This window comes from Cebus imitator, unplaced genomic scaffold (genome assembly GCF_001604975.1).
Source record: "Cebus imitator isolate Cc_AM_T3 unplaced genomic scaffold, Cebus_imitator-1.0 Scaffold0, whole genome shotgun sequence".
In the NCBI taxonomy this organism is placed as follows: Eukaryota; Metazoa; Chordata; class Mammalia; order Primates; family Cebidae; genus Cebus; species Cebus imitator.
The window spans coordinates 10,882,353-10,908,112 of NW_016107315.1; the positions used below are offsets into that span (position 1 = coordinate 10,882,353).

Below are 25,760 nucleotides of genomic sequence, written 5' to 3' on the forward strand. Positions count from 1 at the left end.
AAAGCATGTAGACGTATTAGTTACTTTGACTTTACACATGACATTTGGTTGTTGTTTAAACTTGCATTTAAGTTTATTATCAGAACTCCCATAATTGTGTAATCCTTACACCAAGTAAAATTCAGCCTCTCTGGGCGCAAATTGTCACTCCCAACATTCCGCAGGCTTGTGGTGGCGCGTGCTGACCTCGGATGCAAACTACACCTCCCAGGATTCCGCGAGCCAAGCGGGTGATTGTGGCCGAAGTCTGGGCGACTGAACCGGAGGCTCTGCGCACGCGCACAGTCTCCTTGCCTGGCTCGCCCTGCGGGCCAGCGCACGGCAGACACCTGCAAGCCCGGAGGCTGAGGTGGCTGTGAACCCGGCGGCGCGGCCAAGCCTGCGCCGGCTGCCTGGGCCTTCTGGGCCGGGAGCTGGCGCCGGGGCGGTGGCGGTGTGGGAAAACGGCGCTGCGGTGGGGCCTCGTGGACGCGTCGGCGGAGGTGGCTTCAGTCCCGTGGAGCCCTGGCTTCAGGTGAGATATGCGCGCTCGGGGCTGGCGCGGACTCATCACCCGCTTGGGGCTTGGAGTGGGGAGGCAGAACCCCCGACCCCCTGAAGGGGACGACGCAGTGCCGGGCTGCGGGGTGAAGGGGAGGTTCTAGGACGCCTTCGGGAGCCGGGAGAGTTTGCAGAGCGGAGGAGTGACGTGTGAAGCGAGCTGAGGGAGGCGCGGGAGGTGGGCGGGGTGGGGGTGGACCCTCAGGGTTGGGGGCTGAGGGCCGGGGCAGCGCCCTCAGGCATGCCAGCTGGAGCCCTCAGCGTAAGGTTCTCAGGCCCTTTTGCTTTGGAAGGTGATGGGTGGTGCGCATTTGGCGCGGGTGGTGGGCAGCCACGCGAGGTGCGCACAGCGGGCTTGAGCCTCCCGAATTGCCTTTGAAGGCAGAACCCGGGCAAGCCTGCGGCTGATCCCTGAGCACTGGCCGGTAGGGCACCTGCCATGTATGTCCGGTGGTAAGAGCCTGCCACGGCCTGCTTGGCAGTGCTAGGGTAGCCTCTGACAAAGGAACCCAGTGAACTCCTGACTCCACATGTGTGTGTAAGAACCTATCTCCTGCTGACTGATGGGAACCCTCTGCTAAAGTATATGACCCTGAGGCCGGAGTCCTGCACTAGGTGCAGAGCAACCAGTGTCCACTTACTTTATGCCAGCCAACACTGAGAGCCTACTCTTGGGAGAAACAAGGTTCCGCGTGGAAAGGGATGACTTCAGGGTTTTGGGGAGAACTTGGTAGGACTTAGTAGCTAAGAAATAGAGGAGGGTTTATTCACCAAATGTTTACTGCAATATGTGCCCAGCCCTCAAATCCTGGTTCTCCTCTAACTAGCTGTGTGCGCTTGAGCAAGTCACTTATCCTCTCTGAGCCTGTTTCTTTTCTCTGTTAAGTGGGGATGAAAAAGTACAGTGCCTTTATCACAAGGTTGCAGTGAGGATGAAATGAGGCAATGCCAGGCAAGTGCTCAGCCCAGTATGTCTAACAGTGAGTGTGCAGCAAATATCATCAGTCGCAGTGACTAACGACAGAAAGTGTTAGAGGTGCGCCGAGTCCAAGTTCATCTTTATTGGGACTAGCTGCCCTCTCTGGCTCTCATGGATTTTGCAGATCTTCCGTCTCATCCTTTGCTATTAGTGATGAGGAATCTCAGTCTCAGATGGTGGCAGAGCTAGGAAAGAACATAGGTCTCCTCATCCCCAGGGATGGTCAACACATTCCTTACTGAGCCTTCGGCCCCTTGGAGGAGGAGAAGAGGAGACGGGAGATCTTCAGCAGAAAGGACTTGGTGCTGGTAGCTGGGCCCACCGTGGCCATGTAAGCATGCTAGTTGGCAAGTTCTTCCTCTAAGCCTTGCTTTAGGAAATATTTAGCAGTAAACAAAGCCCTCTAGTAAATATTGTGCTAACTAGAAAATTATATTACCAAATCCCCCATTCCCCAAGGGTACTTGTCAATCTCAGCTTGGTTGTCAGTGGGATACGTTGCCCAGGACCTGCCAATCAGTCAGGTGATTCCTAGGGTTTCCTAAATTGGATGAAATAATGAATGTAAAAGGCGGAACCTGCAATTGTCGTCATGGGCTTTGGAGTCAGCCTTGGTTTTGAACCCTAACCCCTCCACTTAATCACTGTGAGACATTGTGCAATTCACTTAATGCCTCTAAGCATACTTCCCTAAATGTGAAAGTGAATTAATAGCACTTACTTCAGGTTTGTAGTAGGAAATAACTGAAATAATGCATGTAAAGCAGTTAGCACTGTGCCTGGCTGAGAGTGAAAGCCACTGAACAGGAGCTGTTTTACCATTATTATGATTAATAATAATAATATAAAAATAATTGTCAGGCATGGTGCTTTGCCTATGCTGTCTCTTTGAATTCACAAAACCACACTGTGAAGTAGGCATAATTGTGTTTTTCAAGCCAGGAAATGAAGGCTTGGAGAGGTTAAGAATTGGCCTAAGGTCACATAGCTGCTAAGTGACAGGGATGGGAACTCATATACTGGAATCTCCAGCTCCAGACCTGGTGCTGTTTAATTTTCCGTCTCTGTTGCCCATCGTCCTTGCTGTTCTTGCATTCTTGAAGTCCAGTTATGACCTGGGGCAGCCTCCAGTGTTGCAGCAGGGAGTCTTCTCATACCACATGGGTCAGAGGCAGGACCCTGCAGCCTGGCTATGTGTTTTCTCTTTCTGGCTGGTGTTGGATGCATGGTGAAGCTGTAGGGGATAGTCCCTGAATGAATTCACAGGAGGAGGTATTAGGAAGAGGCAGCCCAGGCAAACCCTGTGGCCTCTTTAGGGTCTTGTCACTGGATGGCAGGGCTGGGTGGGACCTGGGAAGCTTGTGTATGAGAAGAAATGTCCCTGCTTAGCTCCTGGGATGTGTTCTGGGGCTGCATAATTCTCTGGGCCCGATCTCTGCTTTACGAAGGACAGCAGCCCTTAAGCTGTGGATGTGAGGAGAAGGAGCCCCGGACTGCAAGCCAGCATGCTGCCATTTTAATCCTGGCTGCCTGTGAAAGCTCACACTGCCTCTCAAGACCTCTTTTATGTGATGAAGAGTTGGAGGAAATCATCTCTAAGGACTCTTGTAGCTCTAAAAAGCAGTGGTTTTGTAATTCTAAATTGGTGGCTTAACCCTCTTAGCAAAGCATCAGGGTACATGGGATAATTATCACCCTAGTATATTACCTAGATTCTCCTTAGGGTGAGAGAATGACCATAGCTCCCTAAGCCACCTGCCACAGCCAGGTGCTCTCTGCCTGGCTGGGTGGGGAGGAATTACAGCAAGAATCCTTGGGTTGCTAAGTTACAGTCCAGGGCCTGTGGTTCTGCATTTCCAGGGCTACCATACCTGCTCTGCCCTTGACTAATAAAAACTCACTGCTCTACAGTCTGCTCTGCTTCTCTGCTATCGAGTGTTACTCCAAGTCTGATGACAGATGAGCACAGTACGTAAGAACAAAACCTCTACAGTGAGAGACAGGTTCAAATCCTGGTTCCCCTTCTTGATCTTTAAGACCTTAAGCAAGGTACTTAACCCCACTAAAACTTGGTTTTCTCATGTTAAAAGAAAGTGGGGATTATACTGGTACTGCTTTGGAGGGTGAGGCTTAAATGAAATAGGGCCAGAAAAGGGCTTAAAACAGCATCTCTTGCATAGTAGGTGCTCAGTAAAGTAAGATGATGAGAACATTCATCTGTATACCCTACCCAGAGGCCAACATCCTCTTTTTCTTAGCTAGCGTGGGCAAGGATCAATACTTTTGTTTTCTCTGGCTTCCCATGTCCTCACTGGTACATACTCCAGCACCTATAAGAGAATCAGATCTTTCATTCTGCCAGTGGTGACAGCCATTGGCACAGTCTTATGCTATAAATTTCTCCGTTTCCTCCATTTTGAAAAGGCTAAGAGAGGGCCCCTTCTTTGTTGTGTAGTTGCTCCTCAGCCCTGAGCCAAGCCTCAGGCAGGGGTTGGGGACCTGGTCTGCTGTATTGCCCAGTGATGAAACACACCTCGGGGTCCTTTGACAGTGGAGGTTTGTGGCAGGAATCATGGCATATCCTGGAGTGGCTTCTGGAGTTGCCACAGTCATGCTGGGTTCCAGAGCTTCCAAGTGAGTCACACAGTAGCCATTGTAAGGAACTGGAGAAGCTGTCCAACTTTAGTCTGTTCAGGGGCTCCTTTCTCAGGGGACCTGCCTCCTCCCTGCTGGCCTGCAGGTATGGCCATCTCCTTGTCCCCCACTGGTGGCTGCTTTAGACCCAGGCTCCATTGTTAGTCCATTTAGCTGTGGCTAGGAGACCTGGACTTGTTTCTTGCCACTCCCCCACCACAAGTGTGGGAAGGAGTGGGAAGGAGTGGGTTGGGCAACTTGTCTCAAAAGGGGGCTTCGAGTCTGGCAGGCTTCTCAATCTGCCCCAGAGCTTAGGTTTGCGTATCATCTTAGCAAAATGATTCAGAAAAGAAAGAGAATTTGTATACAGTTACCCTCCTCAGGCAGACTTGTTCCAGGACCCCCTACAGATACCAAAATCCAAGGATGCTCAAGTCCCTGTTATAAAATGGCGTCATATTTGCATATAACCTGTGCAAGCCACCTGTCTACTTTAAATCATCTCTAAATTCTTTATAGTACCTAATACAATGTAAATGCTATGTAAATAGTTGTTATACTATATTGTTTTTCAATTGATACTGTTTTTATCGTATTTTTAATTTTTTTTGAATATTTTTAATCCACCGTTGGTTGAATCTACATATGCAGAACCTGCAGGTACAGAGGGCTGACTGTATAGAGAGAGAATGGTAAAACAAAGATTGTCAAATTAGCAGTTGGTGAATCTGGGTAGGAGTATCAGATTAGCAGTTGGTGAATCTGGGTAAGAGTTTGTCCTATACATGCAACTTTTTTGTAAGTTTGAAATTATTTCCAGATGAAAAGAAGATCGCAGACCCTGTAGCCAGCCTACCTGGGTTAGTCTTATCATTGCTTCCTGTGTAAACTTGGCTGTCTAACCTCTCTGAGCTTTGATTTTACCATCTTTAAAATAAATATCATCATTGCAAAGTGAAGAGCCTGGCACCTAGTGATTGGCCAGTGGATGTTAGCTATGATAATAGGAAAGCAAGGAATTGAGGGTGACACGGTGGTAATGAGACCAAAGAAAAACTCAGCCTAATCCTGTTGCCTCCTTCTACTTGCTGATGTGGGTGTCTGGCAGGGACCGCTAGTGACCTGGCCACCATAAAGCGTCACCCTGCAGAAGGCTTTGCAAGTAGCCACCTGAGCCCATAGGGCTCCACTGATGAAACCAGTTCTCCTGGCAGCTCTATCCCCTGTCTTCTCTGGCACTTCTGTGCCCGCCCCACAGTCTGGGCTCCCCAGGCTCTACCTGTCTGGGTATGCAGTGCCCACTGAACTGCACGTGGCTTTGGGCCTGCCCATCACTGCCCATGGCTTGGAGGCCTCATGGTTTGCTGGACATATGTGAGAACTAGACAGTGATGCTTGCTGTGGACAGATTTGTAGCAGTCATGAGTAATGGGGACATGTATACACATAACAGGGATGCTCATCTTATCCTCCGCCACCACCGAAACACCTCCAAAACCTTGCTAAAAACTCACCCTCCAGCCAGCTTCCCTGGATGATTTCCTGTTGTATACATTTCCTCGTGTTTCTTTGTGAATGTTTTATTTTTCTTCCTGTAGTGGGTGTCTTTGGACTCTCATGATCAGTTCAACCCTCTCAAATTGGGCCTGAGGGTCCATCTGGATCTGTGTACACATTGAGGTCTGAGAATTCCCTGTAAGAATTGTTTTCATCTGATTTTGCAGTGTCACTTAGAATACCTGGTGTAGGCATGTTCTGCGTTACCTCTGTGAGCTGCACAAACAGGTTCCCACCGTTCTGTTCCCTGTTTGTTTCCCTGTTTATGACCTCATTGGTACACAGTGATGCCAGAGAGGACCAATACAGGCACATGTCACTTCCAGGTGACCCATTTCTGCTCAGCAAAAGCCAGATGACATGGCAGGCTGTGTGGCAAGCAAAGGTTTCTGCATTATTTGGAGGCTGAAAACTGGTGAAAGGGTTGCAAATGAGCTGGTGGAAGGCAGAATGTCCTGTCCCACACTCAAGCCTTGGTTTATCTACACTAACATCACCTGTCTCACCAAAGTAGTACAAACTTGAATTCTGTTGGAGTTTTTTCCTCGTTTGAACGGATTCCTTTTCTGTTGATAAGGCAATTAGTCACAGTCATCAGCTATTGACAGTAGATTAATGTCTCCAGCTTTGACTTTGCTTTGCTGTTTATTCTAAAGCAAGAATATATGACCCATGTGAAAGTTTTAATCTAAGAATGTGAACGATTAAATGTTAAATATGCCTTAATATTTAAACTTGTTAAGTTTTACAAGAACCACTCAGAGGCTGCCAAGATTTTGCCAAAGCGTAAATACCTTGGTCAGAAAACCTGATCTATAAATGCCTGAATTTATCAATAGTATTAGGTTAATATTTAGGAGCAAATGTAAGCATTATGTTATTAATACCAGTTCCATGTACTACTGACAGCCAAAAAAAAAAAAGGAGAGGGAAAGAGATCATTCTCAGGATAAGCTTGAGTTAGTGAGACATGTTTACTCCTTGCTGATTCACAACACGTAAGACAACACAGTAATACAGGACTGAAAGCTTCCACAATCCAGCACTAGTACTTCAGGCTGCATTTAGGACAAAAATGTTTTTCAGTGACAAAATAAGGATTCTGTAATTTTCAATTGGAAGTGTGAACAATCCTTAAAAGTCAAATTGCTATAAAAGTAATATAAAACCTTCAATGCTGTTGCTGACCCCTTCCTGGCCTGGGCCCTGCCTGATCTTCTGCAGCCTAGGTCTGACAGGTGCTGGCTGTCTGGTCCCTCCACCTCTGTAACCCTTCTCATGGAGGAGTGATCAGTGAGCAGCTGGTTCTGGCAGTCATGCAACTGGGAACCCTGGCACAGGCCATGGTGAGACCAGCAGGACAGGGGATTTGCTTTAGACCAGAGCTTGCAAACAAGCGTCTGTTTTTACCAGGCAGCAGTGAGGCCAGCAGCACCAGCCCTTGGTGCATATTGTCTTCACTCAATTTGAATAAGTGCCAGAAGTTACAAATTAGGACATTTCACACTTTAAATGGACTTCTTGCTTCTCTAGGTAAACAGAAGAGTATTGCTGTGGACTCAATTGTGTGCCTCCCAAATTTATATGTTGAAGCCCTAACCTTCATTATGATTGTATTTAGAGATAGGTCGTCCTAATAATGAAGCTTAAATGAGGTCATAAGGGTGGGACCCTAATCTGATAGAACTGGTGGTGTCCTTATAATAAGAGGGAAAAAGATGAGAGTGTTTCTCTCTCTCTCTCCCCACCTCCTTCCCCCTACTTCCTCTCTGCTTCCCTTTCTCCCCATTCACCTGCCCATCTCTTCCCTTCACCCTACACGGAGAAGAGGCCATCTATGAGCCAGGAAGAGAGGCCTCACCAGAAACCAACCCTGACAGAACTGTGAGAAAATTGTTGTTTAAGGCACCCAGTCTGGTATTTTGTTATGGCAGCCCAACCAGACTGATACAGATAAGTCCTACTAGGCTGGTTTCCCACCATTCCCTCATCAACTGGCATTTGGTGTTCAGTCACCAGGTCACACAACCCCCCCACGGCTTTACTTTCTCCATTGGCTCCGGCCCTAGCAGGCATGTGAGTGTTCACCTCCTACTCTGGGCCCAGAATTCCTAGGGCTTTTACTCCTTATCAAACTTCAAGGCCTTTATGGGCTTTTCTGTGCCCATGTCTGGGGCTGGCCAGGACCCCAGAAGTACACTCTGTACCCAGCACCAATGACTAGCCTCACATGGTGACCCCCCCCTACAGGCAAGTGGCCCTACCCCAGCTTCCCAGCTGTTACTGGGGTCTGCAAGTGTGACAGCAATATTGACGCCATCCTCTGATGCTCAGAACAGCTGGGATCCTAGAAAGGAGGATTCATGAAGTCTGGGAATCTGATAACATTTAGCTGCTCTTGGGAGCTTAGTAAAGTGGTTTGGCGGAGTGAATTGGTGGCTTCCTCCTGTCTGCCTCAGTTTCTAAAGGGATTTTCCTAGGCACATTTTTAATCTCTTGTTGATTTCTTTTTTCTCTTTCTTTTGAAAAAATTTTTGTTTTATCATGCTTTGTCCTGGCTGAGCCACTAAGCTCTTTGTCCCCACTCCAGTTGGGCTCTAAATTTGGTGCCCAACACAGAGGAGGCAGAGGCAGATAAACATGCTGGTGTTGGAGTACCCACCCTGGTCTATGTGGTCCTGGAATGCCGAGAAGGTGAGGTCCAAATGATGCCTGGGCTGTTAGCATGAGACAGTGCTTGGAATCCATCATCAAACCCTGCCTTCATTCTGTACACGCTAAGGAACTTGGACACATTTACTTAGCCTCTCCCAGCCTCTGTGTCCCAATCTATAAAATGGGGTAATAGAAATAGTGTTGGCCTCTTAATATTGGTTTGAAGATTGAATGAGAAAATATACATACAGTGTTCAGTACACTGGCTGGAACATAAAGTGTTGGAGGCTGGTGGTTTTGAGTGTGTTTCAAGGTAAGGGTGGGTTCATATTTAATAGGTGTTGGTAATCTGGGAATCAGTTTTAGGTGCTGACTGGATCCTTGGTAGCAGGATGGGACAGGAGGTACAGCACAGGAATCAGCTCCTGGTCCCAGAGCAGTGGAGGGGCCGAGTAAGAGGGTGTGAGTAAGAGGACAGATGGGAAGACACAGCTTTTCCTAGTTTGATTTCTTCTGCTTTTCTAAAGGAAAGGAAACAAATAAAGATCAAGGTTGTCAGGTTCCCTTTGAAGCTTTTTTGTCTCCTTCAAGAATTTCGCCACTGAGCACTGTGATCACATCTACCCAGCATTCACTCATCTTCCCTTCTCCCTGCCCCGTAGCCTGATGACTCTCAGCTGGTCATCCAGAGGCATTCTCTGGTCATTGTCATGGGTCCAGGAAGGGACTGGGCTGCAAAGCACGGTGGGATGTGTGTGCCCTTATTTGAGCTCGATCCTCCCTGATTGAGTCCTCTGAATGCCTGAGGTGTTTCTCTTCTCTGCCCCTTGCCCCACTTTAATAAAGACTGAGTCTTTTGTATCTTGAGGGTGGTTTTCAACGCAGTCTTTAGAGTCCAAGCACACTGGATTAAGATCTAAGCTTCACACCTGTTGTAGCCTGGGGCAAATCATGGAACCTCCCCAACTTCTGGTTCCCCGTCTAAAAATAGGGAATAATGGTACTTCATAGGTTTGGGGTGAGTACATAGTAGGACACTTTAGGGCGAGACAGCGGGAAGCACTGAAGCAAGCGGCTGTCCTGGCTTGGAGCAGGGGTAAGGTTGGAGGACCCTTTATTAGGGCACCTGTCATGTCCTTGCCCAAGCAGGAAAAGGGCTGATTTGTTTTATTTTTCTCTGTGTGGAATGGCTCATGTCAAAGACCATCTGTCTTATACAGATCCCATCTTGTTGGAGGCTCTGTAAGTCCAGAGGGTGGTGGGGTCCTTTGCTTATCAGTGACCATCAGGCCTTCATGCCCACCTGTGCATCCTAAAGAATCAGCCTCAGTTTTCAGAAAGACACTAAGAAGAGACCAAATGTATTATCCTAGGTGGCCTGTACCTCTTAAGTGCCACCTCTTATCTCCTCATGACAAGACTGTGTCTGGGCGGCCCTTGTCTCTGAGAGGCAGCACAGGTAGAGATGCTTGGGGTTGAATCCTGGACTGTCAACACATGGCTCAGCCATTGAGCCTTTCTCTGGATGGAAAATGGAGACAGTGTACCACCCTGCTGAGCAGGGGTAAGGAAGGATTTAGCGAGGTTGTGTGTGCATGCGAGGGACCTAGCATAGCACATAGCATAGCGTAGCAGGAGCTCAACAGGTCTGGGGTGCCAGCCAGATCTGACTGCAGACAGGGTGAGTCTGTGTGACTGCTCACAAGGGGGTTCACTGGGAGACAGGTTTAAAGATAGCAGGTGTGGGAGAGGCACATTCCAGCCCTGCTTTTGTGTTCTTAGGGTAAGTGCATAAAGGAGGGTGGGCTGCTTAGGACAGAGGGAGTTCCTCATCACTGCACATTCAGATTTCTTGCAATGCTGGGATCCTGGCCCCTGCCCATTTCAGCAGAGCCAGGAGATAGATGAAGTGGGGCATGGAGGCCTGAAAGAGTAGTTACCCCTTCTCACCAGTGCCTGGGAGAGGCTGTCGGTGCACAGAGCTGTCCTGAACAATTAGCCATTAGGACCAAGCAGACAGCACTAGTCAGACCAGGCTGAAGTTCTGTGGAAGACAGCGGCTTAGCTCCAAGTCTCTTCAGTCTCCAAGGCCAAGGACGGCCCCCTGGGCTCTCTCTCTCATTCCCCTTGCCTCCCTGCTGCTGTTCCGTTGTCAGTGAGACTGGCAGCCTCTCCAGGCTGCTGTGGCCCCACAGCAGTGAAATTGGCCTGGAGAAAGCGGAAATCACTGGGTCTGTTGCGCAGTAAGCAACTTAGCCCAGTTATTCTTCACCATTGTGAATTTGCCTCCTAGAGAATTGTGTGTTTATTATCCAGGAACATTTCGACGTGGTGATGAGGAAAGGCCTCTTTATCTTCTTTAGGGCTGGAGATCCGATTAATGTACTCCTTGCCTCCATCTGTTATCTTTTGAAAACCTGCCTGAAGATTTTGCATGATCCCTCAGTTTGGCTGGCTAACACAGGCTGTTGGGAGGAGGGGCAGGTGCCCCAGGCATGTGGGAAACAGACTGACAGTGTTTTGCAGTGACCACTGACTTTCCAAGTACTTGTTGGCTTCCTCCTACCATACTTGGGCTACCTACTTCACAGTAGGTAGAAGTGCAAGGGTAGCTTTCCATGTCTCCACAGTGACAAAATTCAGTAATATCTATGTTTATTAAGGTTCCCCTCTGGATTCAGGGCTAGATCTGTTATTTTAAAAAAAAAAAAAAAAAAAAAAAAGGTCTCCCTGAGACAAGGATTCAGTAGCAAGTAGATGATTTCTGTTCTGTCCCAATAGACATGTAAACATGAATGGGGAGTGGGAAAGTGAGAAAGGGAAGGGAAGGCAGCCAAAAAGGGTGTGCATCACGCTTGTTACCATTGTGGACAGCTGGGACTTAATCCCATAGGGGAAGCCCGGGAACCAGTGTAGAACATGTCTCAAAGCTAACCTGCCTGGGGGGGTATGGGAGTGGTGTATTCACCAGACAGTGGTGTAGGTTGTCTGCTCATAAGTGGTAAAGGTGGTAGACACCCCCAGGCAATCAGAACTCCAGGACTTATGCGTTAACCACCATGCTGTTTCTAGCAATATGTTGCTCTGTCGGTCTCCAGCAAACCTCTCTTCCCATTTTCCCCCAGAAGGGTAACTCTGAAACCTGAAATACCCAGTGCAAGTCCATGCAGGCCAGTCTGTCCTGCCTTCCATCAACACTATTCTGGCAGGGCCTGAGAGTGGGGATAGGAAGATGGGGGTTGGGAGGGGCTAGGGATTGGGAGGCTAAGAGGACTTAGCAGCTAATTAGAAGCAGCCCCCTTGTCCCCTAGTCTCGAAGGGTGGTCTCTGTTTAGTTGCCAATTTGCCCCAAAAGGCTCTCACCCCATGTTTCCTGGTTTATGAGCTTTGCTCTAATGCCTTGATTTCAGTGCTTTGCTGGGATTGGCCACTGCATATACAGCCAGCCAGGTCCAGATGTGGACCCTAGACATCTGCCTGTGGCCACTGCCCCATATTCCCACCTGCTGCCAAACCTGCCTAAGAGAGGGGCAGGTGGCAGAATGATCACTAGAGAGATGGTGAATACCTGGGGCTGAGATGCTCAACTTCTCATGTTGGAGGTGAGTCTTTCCTCATCTCTGTGAGGGTCTTGCTATCTGATATTCCCTGGGTTTGTCTGTTTCGGCTTTAGCTTCTGTTGGAAGCTATTCTTTGATCAGGGCAAACTGTGTATCAGCTCATAGGGTATGCATCTGCCTCCCATCTCTCCAGAGAGGGACTAGTTTTGTTTTTTCTGAATTTTAATTTATTTCTTGTTTTCTCTTCCGAATGCTCTTGTTATTTTATAAATGGTGATTTCTTTAATTCTCTATTGTTTCCTTTTTAACTTATTTATTATGTCAAGCAAACACAAAAGAATACAAACAGATAAAGAACCCCATCATCTTCCACAGTGATCAGTATCCTACTGTCTGGTTCTGTCTGTCTGCTTGCTTTGTTCGCTGGAGGATTTTAGAGCAAACTGCATTCATGTCCTTTTACATGTCACATTTATAAAGACTCATGTTCTTAGCTGGGTGTGGTGGTTCATGCCTATAATTCCAACATTTTGGGAGGTTGAGGCAGAAGTTCAGTACCAGCCTGGGCAACATGGCCAGACTCCTTTCTCTACAAAAAATTTAAAATTAGCCAGGCTGGTGGCCTGTGCCCATACTCCTAGCTACTTGGGAGGCTGAGGTGGGAGGATCACCTGAGCCCAGGAATTTGAGGTTGCAGTGAGCTGATATCGTGCCACTGTACTCCAACCTGGGCAAGGCAAGAGTGAGACCCTGTCTCAAAAAAAAAAAAAAAAAAAAAGGAAAGACTCATGTTTCTTATCTAATTTAAAAAAAAAGACTCATGTTTCTTAAGTTATCTCATTTATTTTAAAAATAAATAACTTTATTTTGAATGAATTATAGACTTACAGAAAAGTTACATAAACCATTTCTTCCCATTTCCCCTAATATCAACATCTTACAGAGCACAGTATAATGATCAAAACCAAGAAATTCACAGAACACATTAAGCCACAGACCTTATTCAAATTCTGCCTAGTGTCCCACTAACGTTCCTTTTCTGGTTCAGGATGCAAACCAGAATCCCACACTGCATTAAGTTGCTGTGTCTCCTTAGTCTCCTCCAATCTGGGGCAGCTCCTCCATCTTCCTTTGTCTTTTATGACCTTAGCTCCATAAGTAATGGCCAGGTATTTTGTAGAATATCCCTCAATTTGGGTTTAAGGTTTTCTCTATTATCTAACCTACATACCTTATTCAGAGTTAGAACTGCAGCTAGAACCAAGGATCCCCATTTAGAAATATAGATTGAAGTTACACATTTTGGGTAAGGAAACCACAGAAGTGTGTTCCTGTCTCAGTGCTTCATATAAAGAGGTGCGTAACGTCAATATGTTATTACAGGTGATGTTAATTTTGATTACTTGGTTCAGGGCATGTCTGCCAGGCTTCTCTACTGTAGTTTCTATTTTTACTTTTGTAATTAATATGCACTTCCTGGGGAGATACTTTGAGACTATGCAAATATCCTCTCATTATACTTTTCACCTGCTAATTTTAGCACCTATCAGCAGATCTTGCCTGCAACAGTTATTACTGTGATGTTTGCCAAATGGTGATCTTCTATTTCCATGATTGCTTCTACATTTTTAAATTGGAATTCTCTAAGGAAGATCTGTCCCTTCTCTCCTATTTATTCATCTCAATATTGACTCATGGATATTTTATTCTATGGGTTATAGTTCATTACTATTACTTTTTAATTTTGGTACTAAAATTGTCCAAGATTTAGCTGTTGGGAGCTTTCATGCTAACCCCTGTGCCGTTTCACTGTCTCCCTATCATTTTTTTAAAAATAGTTTTACAAAATGTTCCAAGCTCATCTCGTACTTTCCCTGCCCTAGCCCTGGAATAAACTGTTTCTCGAAGGAGCTCTGGTTCCTTTTTGTAGAGAAGGATTTTTAGAAACTGAGATCTAGGTACTGGGTATACTGATTGTTACGGCACTGTTATTGTTTCCAGGCCCTCTTGGTGAACTGAACTTGGGATGTCTGTAATTCCAGCCATTTCCTTAGCTATGACAATTATCACTAAATACTTTGCAGAGAATCAGTGTCTGAAATTAGCACCTTGATATTTTGTGTGTACAACAAGTGTTTAAACTGCGTTTGACATAGTTCTTCTTGCAAATGGCAGTCCAGTCATTCCTTTAGTGTATAAACTCACAAATATTCCCACTGTTCTTCCTGCTCATGTTCCTCCCTGACGCCTTCCTCTTGTCACCCAGGTGTGAGTTCCTCTTCAGTTCCCTGGCCTAGATCGGAGCTGAGGACCTCAGGGTGGTCTCCCTTCCATCCCGTGGTGAGACAGTCTCTCCTCCCTGTCTTTCCATTCTCTTCTTAAACCTTTTTATCCTTTTTCTTATTTTGTCCTTTTTTTTTCCTTCTCCTAACCTCAAATATCAATGAACTGTCTCTCTTCCTGGTCTCCTTCTAGCTCCTGGCTTCTCCTCTTTCCTCCTAGAGAGCACATGTCAGAACTCCAGCTGAGGATGTGTTTCACTGGGCACACAGGTGTTCATTTTCTCTTGAGAAGAACTGTCCATACCATGGTGGTGGAAAGGATAGCTGGTTTCTATGGCAGGACCATGAGACACTGATCAAAAATGGTCATATCAGCACCTTAATGTGGTTCAGCACAGTAGTTCTTACCTGGTGGGGTGGTATGGAGAATGTCCAGTTGGGGGCATGCCTATTTGAAAGAGCATATGCAGCGATACAATTTTACATTGAAAAGTAAAATATAGAATAGATGTTGATATAAAATACCAACTTCAGAAAGTAAAGGTTGATGGAATCCACTGGTCTTGAGGGGCAGATGTTGCAAAAGAGAGTCTTATGAATGAGGGAGAAGAGGATGCTGAACTTTACCAGTCAGTTTGGGGCATGAGAGACAATCTCTTTATTATCAGTGGGTGTGTGGGTTGGAAAAGACTGAGGAAACACTGAGTTTAATTAGCTTTCTTAGCTTCAGGGTTTCTAGGCTTACAGAGACACTCCCCTAGAAATGAACAGGGCTGACTGGAGGTGCTATTAAAACACAGCTAAGAAGGCAGACACAGAGCTCTGGCCTCTCACCTGTGGCTGGCCCAAAAGTTCTCAGTCTGTGTTCCACAAGAGCCTTGAAGACCTGAATGAAGTTAGGGCCCCACCACATTCACTCTGCAGGGCCCTCAAGATAGCTGTGACTTTATGTTCTTCTCTCACCACCAAGAAGGCCCATTGAGATGTGAATGAATGGGAGTTTTAGTGAAGGATGAGCTTTGAGTTGGTAAGAATTTATTTAAATTTAAATCATCGGCCGGGCGCGGTGGCTCAAGCCTGTAATCCCAGCACTTTGGGAGGCCAAGGCGGGTGGATCACGAGGTCAAGAGATCGAGACCATCCTGGTCAACATGGTGAAACCCCGTCTCTACTAAAAAATACAAAAAATCAGCTGGGCATGGTGGTGCTTGCCTGTAATCCCATCTATTTAGGAGGCTGAGGCAGGAGAATTGCCTGAACCCAGGAGGCGGAGGTTGCAGTGAGCCGAGATCGCGCCATTGCACTCCAGCCTGGGTAACAAAATAAGTAAAACTCCGTCTCAAAAAAAAAAAAAAAAAAATTTAAATCATCTGTAGACTTTGGGACTTGAATTGCCATCAGGAACATGCTCCTGTGCCCTCTTCATGCAGAGTGTGACTCACCAGCTTCCTCTGCATGTTCCCTTCTAGGCCCCCCATTCTAGCACTCAGGCTCTCCTCTCCTGTACTGAATGGGGAGATGCTGAGCTTGGCAGCTCCTAATTGGCTTTTCTACCTCTGTTCTCCCAGAGAACTTCCAGGCTGCTCGCCCCAAGACCTATCATAGCTCCCCATTGCCTATAGAATACAGTTCAAACTCCTTGATCTGGTATCACAGCCTTAGCTGATTTTTCTAAGTTTTTCTCAACTTCTTCTCCTTGTGAACCATCCATTCCAACCAGGCTGAACTGTGTGGTGTCCTTGGTTCACATTCCCTGGACTGCCTCCTAACCCCTGCATCTGTCCTTCAGAAAGCTCCAGGAAACAGCTATACCAGCGGACTCATTTGCTCCTCAGGAGGGGCCTGGCACTTCCTGCTGGCAGGGCTCATTGAAGCCCACCTTCTGCCCATGCTGCCACACTTCAGTGACCTTAGTCCTCATTCCCTTCTGGCAAATGGCACTGGTATAGAAAATTGTCGCAGATCCTCTATTTGATTGCTTTCATGTCTCAGGGGAAAAAAAGGTTTCTTAGGGAAAGGGCTTCATTTACCCAAGTTATAGAAGAGTCCAGGAGAAACTGATGCCAAATAATCCCCCTGGGCAAGAGCACAGAGCTCAGAAACAGGAGACACAGCCAGACCCCTGCATGTTTGCCTCACACACAACATTTTGCAAACAGGTTCTTCTTCCATGCCAGTTAGAATGTTCTGGCTGTGGGAAGCCAAAATTCTAACCCACCTGGCTTCAGCAATCAGGAAAGTTACCATTTCTCACAGCGGGACATCCAGAGATGGGACTCGGAGATGTCACCAGGGTCCTCTGTATCTCTTTGGCCATGCCGTCCTAGGCATTGGCTTTGCCTCAAGCTGGTTTCTGCATGGTCAGCAGATGGCAGCCAGCAGCCCTGGGACAATGCCTTCTTTTTCTGTTCCGTGGGTGAGAACATGGCGTGTGACACCTTATTCCTCAGCCGAGTTGGTCCCACTCAGGTAACTTGCCATGCCTGGGCCAGTAACTGGCCCCAGAAGTAGGCTCTGCTGACACCCCACCTGAGATGCAAGGTCTGGGCTTCTCTGAGCTTCGTGGGTGTCAGCTGGAGGGTGGCTCTCTGGACACACTGGGGATGTTGTTAAGAGGAGGAAGAGGGCAATGGATGCTGGGGGAAGCAACACTATCCATTACATCATCTCTCAGTGCACTCGACCTGGACACCCAAGAAGCATAGGGTTGGTGACTAACCAGGTCCAAGGTGCTACCGATGACACAGTGACAGCGTTCACTGTCTGGTATGTCTCCATCTTCCTTGGAAGGAACCTTCCCCTGCTTAGCTTTTAAAATCCTTTGTTTGAAATGACTGTGATGAAAAGTGACAATTCCTGCCTCAGTACTGATCTGTTTTTTTCTTTGAGTCAGATAAAGGCGGCCAAGTGTGTCTAAAATGTTTTAAAATGCCAATGTTTTGTCTATATCCCAGTGGCCCTTTATTAACCATTTGGTGTCTTAAAACCTTTTTCTTTTCCTCTCTGCTATACACTGCACCTGTTAGGCTGAGCCTGATGGAATGAAACTGTGGTTTTTATACGTGAAAAGTGGTTTGAGTATCACCATTCATGAAATTCAACTAATACATCATTTCTGACCTCCACAATCCTATAAAGTGAGTATTGTACCCCCATTTTCACTGATCAAGAGCTGAGTTCAGAAAGGACATACAGCAGGTTGAGGAGCTGGGGTTTGAGCCTGAGTCTTCTGTCTTTTTATCCTCGAACTTACCCAGACAGTGCATATCCTTTTCTGGGGTCTACCTGCAACCAGTAGTGCACTGGAAGCTCAGAGCCAGGCTGGTTTGGGAGACGATGTGATAGCTACTGATGGATCAGTGATACCTTTAAAATTGTCTGCAGAAGAGCAAACCCACAAGTCAACTAGGGAGTCAGCTTCCCGAGACTGAGGTGTTCTGACTATCCTGGATCCAGTCCACCCCTCAAGAGGGTTTGAGCAGCTCATCCACATCAGACTGGCCCACGCCCTGGATGGAACCAGGCAGGTGGATGGCAAGGCAGCGACCTAACTTCATGAGAAATAGAAGCTGCACAGCCAGGCCTGCTGGTGACCTGCCGGCCTCACCAGTCATCCCACTGGGAAGCAGCACTACAGCAGGCATGTTTTAGAACACTTCCATTCTTAATCCTGATTTGCTGTGTGATGTTGGGCAAATTGCTTCTATGGGTGAAATGAGGACTTACTTAGGAGTTGTTAAGCTTTGTAGCAATGGAATTCCTTCTTAAGAACACAGAACCCCTTTTTCAAATGAATTCTTATGGTCCCTATATTAGTTTTCTAGAGCTGCTGCAACAAATTGCCACACATTTGGTGGCTTAAAATGAAAGAGATTTATTGTCTCCCAGTTCTGAAAGCTAGAAGTCCAAGATTGAGGTGTCAGCAGGCCATGCTCCCTCTGAAGGCTCTAGGGGAGAATCCTTCCTCACGTCTATTTTGCTTCTAATGGTTTTGGTCATCCAGGCTGGTTCTTTGGCTTATAACTGCATCACGCCAGTCTCTGTCTTCATCTTCACATGACCTTCTGTTTCTCTGTGTGTCTTTTCTGTTTCTTTTAAGGGTAGTCACAATGGATTTATGACCCATCCTCATCCATTATGATCTCATTTCAAGATTTTTATCTAATTGCCTGTGCGAAGAGTCTTTTGCCAAATAAGGTCATCGTCTGAGGTTCTGGGTAGACATGATTGCCTGACTGGGAGTCACCTCTCCTTTCTTTCTTCTGAGAACAAAAAAATGAAGCCACTCCTTTGTATCCTGGCTTAGCTGTGCTTATATTTATTGCTGGCATCCTGCTTCACAGTTGATTGCTAAGCAGGTGAGAAGCTAAGGTCAGCATGATGCTTTATCCTGATCATCCAGGCACCCAGGAGCCAGAGAGGCATAGCGACATGTCCAGTGTCCCACAGCAAAGTGACAGACCTGATCCGAAGTTCTGCAGGGTTCTGGCTGGAGCATTTGGCCCCTTGTCTTTCCCCTATAATACGTGATAGGGAAGATTGACATGTATAGCATACTCCTATGGGCATATGGGTGTTGTTGAAACCCAAAAGATATTTTGTAGTGAAGTAAAGCGGAATAGTAACTCATACCAGCTGTTGCTATTAATAAGGCATAACTAACACGTAGGCTGCTCACTGCTGCCCACAGCTTAGGCAGTGGGTTTGTGGGTTCTTGTACCAGCTAAACAGTGATCCTCATCTTCCTGACTCAAGATGTATCAGAAAGCAACTGAGTGATGGTGATGTGATTATAAGGATAACATTGAGCCTACTCTCATTTATATACAAAAGAAATAGGAAAACATTTCCAAGCTTTTAAACTTACAAGTGGTAATGAGATTCATGGACTGCTTCTTTGGTTAAGAGCTACTTGGTTTTCCTCAAATCTGTTTGTAACCCAGAATCACCTGGGGGCTTGGTTAAAACAACAACAACAACAACAGATGCCAGGGATACCTCAGGTTTTGGTCAAAAGGAAGTAGACAAATTTATCCCAATTTCTCTTACTAATATAGCTAAAAACACTGGACATTATATATAAAACACTGGAAGACTGAAAGGTGGAGAAAAGAGCGGACCAGCTAGGGACCCTGGAACTCACAGAACAACATAATAGTGAGTTATCTGGGCTTTCTTCTTGCCTCCTATATATTCTACCTTGGGAGCTAAAGAAGCCCCCAATCCAGGAATGCCAATGAGCCTAGAACAAAACAAAGCCCCAAGGAAGCTTTGTCTCTTTTGTCAAAGGACTGAAAGGAGGAGCCTCCTAGCAAAACATTTTTTTTTTCTGTAAATACCCCATTTCTGCAAAACACCAGAGAAAATTGCCTCCCCCTCCACCCCTCAGTTTTACTAAAGGCCAAATGGATAGTGTATTAGTCTGTTTTCATGCTGCTGATAAAGACATACCCGAGACTGGGCAATTCACAAAAGAAAGGATTATTGGACTTGCAATTCCACAGGGCTCGGGAGGCCTCATAATCATGGTGGAGGGCAAGAAGGAGCAAGCCACATCTTACATAAATGGCAGCAGGCAAAGAGAGAGCTTGTGCAGAGAAATTCCTGTTTTTAAAACTATCAGATCTAGTGAGACCCATTCACTATCATGAGAACAGCATGGGAAAGAACCCCCCAACCCATGATTCAGTCATCTCCCACCAGGTCCCTCCCACAACATGTGGGAATTATGGGAGATACAAGATGAGATTTGGGTGGGGACACAGAGCCAAATCATATCAGATAGCCTAGACTTCCTCCTTTGCCTAGTGGTAACTGGCTGCCCCACACCCTCCCCACTTGATGGAAAGCCTAGACTTTCACCACCAGGGCCTAGTAGTAACATATGTCCTTCACCACCATAGTCCCCTTGGAGCCTAGACTTCCATCCACACCCCAGGGTGTTAGTGGAGCCCAACTGCAGAACCTGGGTTTTGACCTACACACACACACTGTGTGCTGAGTATCCCCCACCCTCCCGGCCACGATGGTGTTGGTGGAGGCTGAGTAGAGAGCCTGGACGTCCACCTTCACCCAGCAATAAAGAGTCAGTGCTCTCCTTTCCTCTGCCAGCACAGTTTTAGCAGAAGCTACTAAAATTGAAAATTTAAGTAAGATCCAGAGTATCATAACATAACTGAAATTTCCAGGATAAATTTCAGCAAAAAAAGAAGTTATAAAGAACTGAATGGAAATTTTAGATAGGAAAAATAGAGTAAGCAAAATTTTTAAATTACTGGATGGGCTCAATCAAGAACAGAGAGGACAGAGGAAGAATCAGTGAACATGAAGCCAGAATGATAGAAATCATCCAGTCTGAACAACACTGAGAAAAAATACTGGAAAAAAATTAACAGAGCTTCAGAGACCTGTGGGACAATACAATTAAAAAAAAAAAATCTAGCATTGGTGTAATTGGAGTCCTAGGAGAGTAGTGTGGGGCTGAAAAAGTTTTCAAATAAATAATAGCTATTTCCCACATTTGGAGGAAGGCATGAGCCTACAGATTGAAGAATCTGAGCAAACCCCAAGGAGGATAAAAGCAAAGAAACCCATGCCAAGGCACCTCAGAGTCGAACTTCAAAAAACTCAACAACATCTTAAGAGCAGCAGGAGACAATGCATTACCTCCAGGGGAAAAACAATTTGAAGGGTGGCAGTTCCTCATCAGTAGTCAACAGGGGCCAGAAGAGGTGTGACAGCTCATTTTTCACATACGGAAAGAAGGAAAATCTGCCTCCAAATTCTATACCCAGTGAAAATATCCTTTAGGAATGAAGCTAAAATCAGACATTTTGACATGAAGGAAAACTAAGAGAATTTGTTGTCAGGAGGTCCAACCCTAAAAGAATGGCGAACTAACAGAAGTTCTTCAAAGAAGGGATAGAGGAATGGAAGGAAACCTGGAACATCAGGAATGAGGAACAAACATAGAGTAAAAATATGGGTGAATATAATAGATGATCCTTTCCCTCATGAGGAAATCATACTCGACAGTTGAAGCCAAAATTACTGTCTGATGTGGGTCTCATTATATGTAGAGGAAATACATAAGACAACTATATTATAAAGGAACCCAGGTGGAGGTAAAGTTTCTACATTTATTCAAAAGGTAAAATGTCAATACCAGTAGACAGTGATAGTATGATGCCTAAAGCAACCACTAGAATATCTATACCAAGAGATATACTCAAAAACACTACTGATAAATCAAAGTGAAATTCAGGTAATTCACAAGAAGGCAGGAAAAAAAAGAAACAAATAATGCAGATGGCTGAGCCATACTCCAGACCTACTGAATCAACTTCCAAGACTGCCGCCTGGGAACAGGGATTTTTATTTAGCAAGTACTCTGGAGGATTCCAGTAATCAACCAGGCTTGAGAATATCTGGAGTAGACTAGTATTTTTTAAATAGCAAGTTGCCAACCTCATTAGTAGGTTGGAAACTTAATTAAGATGATTATGGGCAGCTTTTTTTTTTTTTTTTTTAATTACCTTAGAATAAGAGTGTACTAGAAAAAAAAGGTGGCAGGGGGAAGCTAGAGTGTATTCTACCTGGTCAGGGTAATTCTCATTTCCTGAAATTTGGGAGTATATATTCATATATGTGGGCCCAACCTTTGGATAAGAGTAGGCCAGAAGAGATCTCATGCCTCCAGGAATGGCCTTCAACTAAGTAATGCCCGACAGGAGTTGACAGACAGACATCCCAGCTTCCATACTATACTCAGCATATGATCATGGGAGGAAGACCATGCATGGCATTAGCTGTTCATCAATGTGCCCTGTATGTATTGGCTTTGGTCCCTTCTCTGTCTCACTTTCCCTTTCTCCTACAAGTGTTTCATAGGATAATTTCTCAAAATGTATGGATTCAAATCCTTGCCCTTGACTCTGCTTCTTAGAGAACCTAGCTGAAGATAGCTTCTCTTTCTGGGCATGATTGCACTTTGATTTTTTCTATTGCAGGGAGGTGGAAATTGCATCAGGACCTAGTCACTGACGGTGCAGTGCCTGGCAGGTATCAGGTGTTACCTGTGCTCCTCCTGTGTCACTAAGGATGAGCTTCTTCCACTGTCTGAATAATCCTGGATCCCAGAGCAGGCAGTATTCACAATATTGCAGGAAGAAGGAGTAAATGCCCATCCCTAGCCAGGCCTCTCTGTCGGTGTGTGTAGGGGAGAGGCCATTTAAAACCCTATTGGGTTTTTTGCCTCAGTATACAAAACATTTTTCAATGGTGACACCCAGCTACAATTATCTTACCACTGAGGGGATGAGGTGCTACCCTCCTAAGGGATTCTAAAACTTAGTAGGCATGATTTCTAAAGGAGCTTTACGCAAGAGCAAAGCTTAGCTGACCTACCCCTGTGCTTACATGTGTGTGTCTCTCAGAAGTGGCGTACCAGAGTCTCGGTGTGCAACCTGGGAATGGTGTTCACAGGCCTCCAATGCCAGTTGTTCTCATTTAAGGAAGTCATTACCCGGCAGTCCAGGAGTGTCAGGCCCCTGCAAGGGATTTTCCTATGGCCTGCCATCATAGATATCTCTCTTGGTTAGCTTTTGCTGCAGCAGCAGTGCTTCAGCACAAACAGCCCCAGAATTTTAGGGATGTTTAATCAGCTGTTGGTCAGCCCAGATGTCTATGTGTTGGCTGATCTTGGCTGGGTTTGGCTGATGGTGCCACTGGAAGTGCCACTTCTACAACCTGCGGCAGTTTCCTGGCCTGGCCCACGAGGCCCTCTTGGCTGGGCCCACTCAGTCATGGAGGATCAGCTGAGCCAGACAGGATATGGCTGTATCTCACTCCCCACTTGCATCTCACTCCTCTTAGGGCCAGCAAGTTGGCCTGAATACATTCTTCTTATGGCAGTGTCATAAAGAGGTCAAAGCCAGCCCAAACACTTTCCAAACCTTTGATTATGTTCTGCCTGCTGACATCTCAGTGGCTAATGCATGTTAAGTGGCTAAGCCCAAAGTCAGGTGTGGGGATGCATTCTCCAACATGCAGGTGATGGGGAGGAAGTGACTATTTTAAACAGCGGTCTAATCTATGCCTACCAACATGCACACTGGTTGCAAGGATCCAGTGCTGTAGCAGGCACACAGAGCCTTGCACGGTGCCTGGCACATAACAGGAGCTTGTAATGATGCCAGGCAGACTGTGCCACTCCTTTTTCTTTTTCTTCTCTCCTCCTGCAGGCTTCACCAGTCCTTGGGATGCCCATAGGGATGGGTGAGGCCCGACTGGCCTGTGGTGCTTCCCAGTGGCCGTCATCTCACTAGGGCCACACGGTGGCATTAGGATGCACCTCTCAGCGGTGTTCAACGCCCTCTTGGTGTCGGTGCTGGCGGCGGTCCTGTGGAAGCATGTGCGGCTGCGTGAGCATGCGGCCACACTGGAGGAGGAGTTGGCCCTCGGCCGACAGGCCCCAGACCCAGCGCCAACACTGAGAATCGACTACCCAAAGGCACTGCAGATCCTGATGGAGGGCGGCACACACATGGTGTGCACAGGCCGCACGCACACAGACCGCATCTGCCGCTTCAAGTGGCTCTGCTACTCCAATGAGGCTGAGGAGTTCATCTTCTTCCATGGCAACACCTCTGTCATGCTGCCCAACCTGGGCTCCCGGCGCTTCCAGCCAGCCCTGCTCGACCTGTCCACCGTGGAAGACCACAACACCCAGTACTTCAACTTCGTGGAGCTGCCTGCCGCTGCCCTGCGCTTCATGCCCAAGCCAGTGTTCGTGCCAGACATGGCCCTCATCGCCAACCGCTTCAACCCCGACAACCTCATGCACGTCTTCCATGACGACCTGCTGCCACTCTTCTACACCCTGCGGCAGTTTCCTGGCCTGGCCCACGAGGCACGGCTCTTCTTTATGGAGGGCTGGGGCGAGGGTGCACACTTCGACCTCTACAAGCTGCTCAGCCCCAAGCAGCCTCTCCTGCGGGCACAGCTGAAGACCCTAGGCCGGCTGCTATGCTTCTCCCATGCTTTTGTGGGCCTCTCCAAGATCACCACCTGGTACCAGTATGGCTTCGTCCAGCCCCAGGGCCCGAAAGCCAACATCCTCGTCTCGGGCAATGAGATCCGGCAGTTTGCACGGTTCATGACGGAAAAGCTTAATGTGAGCCAGGCAGGAGCCCCACTAGGTGAGGAGTACATTCTGGTCTTTAGCCGAACCCAGAACAGACTCATCCTGAATGAAGCAGAGCTGCTGCTGGCACTGGCCCAGGAGTTCCAGATGAAGACAGTGACAGTGTCCCTGGAGGACCACACCTTTGCTGATGTCGTGCGACTGGTCAGTAATGCCTCCATGCTAGTCAGCATGCATGGGGCCCAGCTGGTCACCACCCTCTTCCTGCCCCGTGGGGCAACTGTGGTGGAGCTCTTCCCATATGCTGTCAATCCCGACCACTATACTCCCTATAAGACACTGGCCATGCTGCCTGGCATGGACCTCCAATATGTAGCCTGGCGGAACATGATGCCAGAGAACACAGTCACACACCCTGAGCGGCCCTGGGACCAGGGGGGCATCACCCACCTGGACCGGGCTGAGCAAGCCCGTATCCTGCAAAGCCGCGAGGTCCCACGGCATCTCTGTTGCCGGAATCCCGAGTGGCTCTTCCGAATCTACCAGGACACCAGGGTGGACATCCCATCCCTCATTCAAACCATACGGCGCGTGGTGAAGGGCCGGCCAGGACCACGGAAGCAGAAGTGGACAGTTGGCCTGTATCCAGGCAAGGTGCGGGATGCACGGTGCCAGGCGTCAGTGCATGGCGCCTCCGAGGCCCGCCTCACCATCTCCTGGCAGATCCCATGGAACCTTAAGTACCTGAAGGTGAGGGAGGTGAAGTATGAGGTGTGGCTGCAGGAGCAGGGAGAGAACACCTACGTGCCTTACATCCTGGCCCTGCAGAATCACACCTTCACTGAGAACATCAAACCCTTCACCACCTACCTGGTGTGGGTCCGCTGCATCTTCAACAAGATCCTCCTGGGACCCTTTGCAGATGTGCTGGTGTGCAGCACGTAGTGAGTGGGCCACAGCCTGGCCTCGGGAGGGTGGCTTCTGCAGTTCAGCTTCCCTGGGCCTGTTAATCCCACTGTGGAGACTTCTATTGTCTATTTATTGAGCAGGCCTGTGCCTCCCTGTCATCTTGTTGCGTCTGGGGTGTAGTGTCACAGCACTCCTCTCTGCCCTGGAGATATGGGACACAGCCCCCGCCTTCTTCCATCCTGAACATTCATACCCCTGGAGAAGTTCCTTAGTAAGGAGGAGGAAGAGGAGAGGAAGGAAAGAAAGAATCACAAGGAACCTCTGGCTAGGTGATCCTGATGTTTCCTACTGAGTTTTTCTGGTATCCAGATTTCTGGAAACCAAGTACTCATGCTATTTGATTGGGTGGTTCATCTGCTTCCATCCCAGTGAAATTTACCAATAGCCCAGTGAAGGGTATGTTTGGAACATTCATTAAATGATTCTAAGCATCTTGGTCA

At 47.3% G+C, this 25,760-nt stretch overlaps 1 protein-coding gene across 2 annotated transcripts; it reads left to right on the forward strand.

The window, feature by feature from the left end:
• Positions 1-277: 277 nt before the first annotated feature.
• POMGNT2 (protein O-linked mannose N-acetylglucosaminyltransferase 2 (beta 1,4-)) lies at positions 278-25,753 on the forward strand. 2 transcript variants are annotated; one of them, XM_017522563.2, is made up of 2 exons: positions 278-514; positions 23,450-25,753. In XM_017522563.2, exon 2 carries the CDS (start codon positions 23,554-23,556, stop codon positions 25,294-25,296), a length of 1,743 nt encoding a protein of 580 aa, XP_017378052.1. In that variant the 5' UTR covers positions 278-514; positions 23,450-23,553; the 3' UTR covers positions 25,297-25,753. The 2 variants fall into 2 exon arrangements, with proteins under 2 accessions (XP_017378052.1, XP_017378058.1); XM_017522569.2 differs by lacking the exon at positions 278-514 and adding an exon at positions 4,809-4,885.
• The last annotated feature ends 7 nt before the right edge of the window (positions 25,754-25,760 follow it).